General features: G+C 58.4%; 1 protein-coding gene across 1 annotated transcript in view; it reads left to right on the top strand.

Moving 5' to 3' along the window:
* The window catches only part of SRRT (serrate, RNA effector molecule), a 15,245-nt gene that overhangs the window by 2,855 nt on the left and 9,962 nt on the right, over nt 1-2,428 (top strand). The window contains exons 2-5 of the mRNA XM_032441663.1: nt 337-380; nt 990-1,159; nt 1,792-2,072; nt 2,199-2,245. Of these exons, the coding sequence (XP_032297554.1) occupies nt 337-380; nt 990-1,159; nt 1,792-2,072; nt 2,199-2,245 (542 nt within the window). The remainder of the gene's footprint in view (nt 1-336; nt 381-989; nt 1,160-1,791; nt 2,073-2,198; nt 2,246-2,428) is intronic.

Genomic DNA, 2,428 nt, shown 5'->3' with positions numbered 1-2,428 from the left:
GAGAACCCCCCCAAATAAAACCCCCCCTTCGGCTCATTAGCGAGCACGTTCATTAAGCTTATTAACACCCCCCCCTTAAAGGACACCCCCCTCCCCATGGGGGGGGGGCACGGGCAGACAGTGAGGGGATGGGGGCCGCGCACAATGCGGCCTTAGTGAGCACCCAGTGGCAGGAAGCAGGCAGGGCCGCGCTTTTGTTATTTTCTCTTTTTTCTTTGCACCAAAACGGGGCTTTTTTACCCCAAAATGGCGTCCGTCGCCTTCGATTCTTTTTCCGATTCCTTCCGGGTTTTTTTCCGTGCGCGTTTTTTTGGCCTTTTTTGGGGTTTTTCGTAGCAAAAATTCGTCGACTTCGGGGGTTCCGGATGCTCGAGGCAAGCGTATGTATGAGCGGCACCCCCCAGTGATTCCCCAGCCCCCCCCCACCCCCGTAATAAGATCGAGGGGGGGGGAGGGAGCTGTTCCTCCAACCCAACCTTACAACCCCCCCCCCAAAATCAAGCCCCCCCCCCCCATATAATAGCACAGCCCCCAGTTCCCCCCCCCCAGTTTGCACCCCAGGTTCAGGGGGGGGGTTATGGGACCCCCTTCAACCCCACTGTAACCTTAGTAAATAAACTCCCCCCTCCCAAATCAGTGCCCCCCCAGCCCCGTATTATAGCACCACGCTCCTTTGGGACCCCCATATGTTACACCATAAGGGCTCCAGCTCTGGGTTTAGTAATGAGGGGGGGAGAAGGGGGGGAGGTTTCTGAGCCCCCCCCCACCCCACCCTCACCATCCCAGACCCCCCCCCACATCAAAGCCTCCCCCACAACCTGTCAGGTTCCCCCCCACCCCTTTGGGACCCCCCACCACCTCACTGTTACACCACAGCGGCTCAGCTGGTTGAGGTGTGGGGGGGGGGATGGTCGGTTTATGAGCCCCCTCCTCCCCCCACCCTCATCATACGACCCCCCCCCTCCCCAATATCTCTCCCCCCCCTTTAGGTTCCGGTCCAAATACCACCCGGACGAGGCCCAGCGGCGGCGCCAGGAGAGCAGGGCAGCGCTCAGGAGGCGCCGCGATGTTTTCCTCTATCTATGGGAACGGGGCTGGATGGACGGGCTGCTGCTGGACATCGACAGGGCCCCCGCCATCATCAAAACACTCGATGCCGGTACCGGGACCCCCCAGGACCCATAGGGACCCCTTGGGACCCATAGGGACCCCTCAGGACCCATAGGGACACCCTTACACTCATTGGAACCATAGAGACCCCCCAGGACCCATAGGGACCCCTCAGGACCCATAGGGACCCCTCAGGACCCATAGGGACACCCTTACTCCCATTGGACTCTTAGGGACCACCCAGGACCCATAGGGACCCCCCAAAACTGTGGCCCCCCCCCCCCACCACAAAACATGTGGTTTTAATAAGGTCCCTATGCCAATCCGGGTTATGTATTGGCCACATAGAGAGGCTGTATTGCCCCATAAGCCCCCCAAAACTGCCCCATAGAGACCCCAAACTGCCCCATAACCCCCCAGCTGCCACATAGGGACCCCATACTGCCCTATAATCTCCCATACCCCATCTGAGGTTCTTGGTTCCCCCATTTCCCCCCCCCCCCGAGCAGAGCAGGGAACATCACAGAGGTGGATTTGGGGATACCCCCCCAAACTACCCTGTAGGGATCTCAGTCTACCCCATATTACCCCACAGGACCCCATACTGCCCTATAGGGACCCCAGGTTGCCCCACAGGGACCTCAAACCACTCTGAATTGCCCCATAGTGCCCCATAACCCCCCCCAGAGGGTCCTGACTCCCCCCATTCCCCCCCAAGCAGACTGGGGAACATCGCGGAGGTGGATTTGGGGATGGCCCCCCCCGTGATGAAGAGCTTCAAGGAGTTCCTGCTCTCGTTGGACGACGCCGTGGATGAGACGGAGGCGGTGAAGCGTTATAACGACTATAAGCTGGATTTCAGGAGGCAGCAGATGCAGGATTTCTTTCTGGCACACAAGGATGAGGAGTGGTACGTCCTTAAGGATGGGGGTCTGCCCCATAGAACGAGCCCCCCTGCCCCATAGAACTCATCTCTGCCCCATAGAGCTCAGCCCAACCCCATAGAGCTCCTTGTTTGTCTCATAGAACTCAGTGTGTGTCTTACAGTTTTCATTCTTGCTCCTTATTGGGCGCTCCTTGCCCCATAGAACCCACATCTGCCCCATAGATTTGATGAGTACTCTCTCATTTTGGGGTACTCCTCCCTCATTCTGTGATGCAGCCCCTCAATTTAATGTCCCCCCTCCCCATTCCATACTAACTCCCTCTATCACCCCCCCTAATTCAACGCCCTTCATTCACTCTGAGGTTGGGGGGGGAGGGGGGAGGCATTTATCCCCATTCTTTATATACTGGGGGGTGCTGGGGGAGGAGGGGG

The sequence above is a fragment of the Coturnix japonica genome, unplaced genomic scaffold (genome assembly GCF_001577835.2).
Source record: "Coturnix japonica isolate 7356 unplaced genomic scaffold, Coturnix japonica 2.1 chrUnrandom476, whole genome shotgun sequence".
Classification (NCBI taxonomy): Eukaryota; Metazoa; Chordata; class Aves; order Galliformes; family Phasianidae; genus Coturnix; species Coturnix japonica.
The sequence above is the reverse complement of the archived record's forward strand: the minus strand, read 5'-3'. Positions and strand labels throughout refer to the sequence as shown.